We start from the raw sequence: 1962 nt of genomic DNA, 5'->3' as shown, positions 1-1962 counted from the left end.
TGTTGAATTCAGTAGAGTTATTGGTGTAATGCAAGATGGAGAATGAAGTCCTAAATCTTTTTGCCATAGTAGAACAGTTAATCACTTTAATGGAAATTTTCCTTCCCATTTATAGGTGGGTAGTTATAGATGAGCGTGTACTAGATAGTATTTGAGAAACTATGAAAGTCATGGCAGAGTTGTCATGTGTTAACCAGTTCCTTTTTTTAAGCAAGGAACTATATGATACCAAATGTAACAAGTTTGTTTTTAAAATAATGAAAACATAGTTAACACAAACTAGACATTAAAATAACATAATGAGCTGAACAACTTGTGAGCAACTTCTTTAAAGAATTTTAGTGTGTATGTGGTAAAGTTTGTGAAATAATCTATCTGGGTTATTTTTATAGAAGCTACTAGAGCATTTATAATCAATATCTGCTTAAATATTTTTCACTTATACTGGCTTTTTTACATTTATAAAATGGGAGAGAAAACATGTTTATTGTTTTGGAGGTTTTGTTAATCTTCCACATGAGGGCACCCTTATTCTATACTGTGACCCTCAAATGTAGTCAGGACCCCCTTGGATTTAGAAATATAGGAGACAGTAGGAGGCTTATTCCAGTTGCAACTGTTTGAGAATTTATGCTCGAAGTGTCCTTAACAAATAGCTATAAACAACAACAAAAAAAAGACTTTACTTCATGACCTAATGCCATAACATCGCATAAGCATATGGTTCTCCAATCTCCTCTACACCTTCCCTAACTATATCTGCTGTTATATCTAGAAAGAAAACTATTAAATCTTTTATGTTTCTTTTTTTAAAATTTATATGAGCAGATATACTCACTGTCTTTATTTGTTCACATATGTTTAGTCATATATTCTTCACCTTGATACATAGAAGAAAATTAAACGTGTCTAGCTTACTTCTGGCATTTCTTTTTTATTTCCTGTGCTAGTCTTCTTTTAGTGTTCCTTGGTTTTATATATGTATCTCTTTAAATAAAATGGTCACCTCCATTCTCTTTTTCATGAGAGTAGAAAATCTCACTGAGTTAATATGAATAGTTGCTATACTAGAAGTCTTTGATGTATTTGAATTAATATCTCCACAGATTGCCTGAAAGCTTTCCTGAATTACAGAATCTAACCTGTCTTTCTGTAAACGACATCTCTCTGCAGGCACTACCTGAAAACATTGGGAAGTAAGTGGGTTTTTTTCCTCTTCTTTTTTAAGAAATGCTTTTTCGTTTGTTTTTGCTGACATAAATGTTTTCAGTTTGCCTGGTACGCAAAGGTTGTGTTTTTATACACAGATTAGTAGTTGGGTCAGAATATTAAAAATTTTAGTCTGTGTGAAGATTGTGCCAGTGTGTGGACTTGCTGTGTGGTCACATCTGGCACATTGAGGTCAGGCTACCTGCAGGGTTGGGCTGGCATGCATCTGCGTCTGGTGTGAGGTCCTGCTGGTGCACAGGGTAAGGCCATTTTGCAGGGTCAGGCTGGTGTTTTGGGTTGGGTCAATATACCCAATCACACTTGTGGACCAACTCGGTGCTTGACCAGCCCATGGGCTGACTAAGTGGTGGATCCAGCCTGTAGACTGGCCCAGTGCCACTCATCAAGCTCATGGGACCAGATAGTTAGAGCACCACTGCTGTAATACATTCACTGAAGTAACTCCACTGAACCTGGAGCATAGTGTATGTCTTAATCCTCTGTTCTTTGGAAGTTAAAAATTGGGAGATGTGGGAAGCTTGATTTTTCAGAAGCAAGATTTAAAGGATATTGTCAGGTTGAGAACTTTTGCTATTACTTGTTCCTTGTTATGCATTGTGGTAACAGCTGAAGAGTGATTATGATAGATAGTTTTGGCCTGTTTGTGTCTTAGGGACAGAACCAGAGTTTGTCAGTTTCTTGCTTTGAGATAATGGCCTACTCTCTGGAGCTGCCCCTGGTCTGATCTGCCCT

General features: G+C 36.9%; 1 protein-coding gene across 1 annotated transcript in view; it reads left to right on the top strand.

The window, feature by feature from the left end:
* The window catches only part of LRRC1 (leucine rich repeat containing 1), a 119459-nt gene that overhangs the window by 58015 nt on the left and 59482 nt on the right, over positions 1–1962 (top strand). The window contains exon 4 of the mRNA XM_006024493.2: positions 1107–1196. Within this exon, the coding sequence (XP_006024555.2) occupies positions 1107–1196 (90 nt within the window). The remainder of the gene's footprint in view (positions 1–1106; positions 1197–1962) is intronic.

This window comes from Alligator sinensis, unplaced genomic scaffold (assembly GCF_000455745.1).
Source record: "Alligator sinensis unplaced genomic scaffold, ASM45574v1 scaffold1012_1, whole genome shotgun sequence".
NCBI classification, from domain to species: domain Eukaryota; kingdom Metazoa; phylum Chordata; order Crocodylia; family Alligatoridae; genus Alligator; species Alligator sinensis.
Note: the sequence above shows the minus strand (reverse complement) of the source record. Positions and strands in the feature narration are given on the sequence as shown.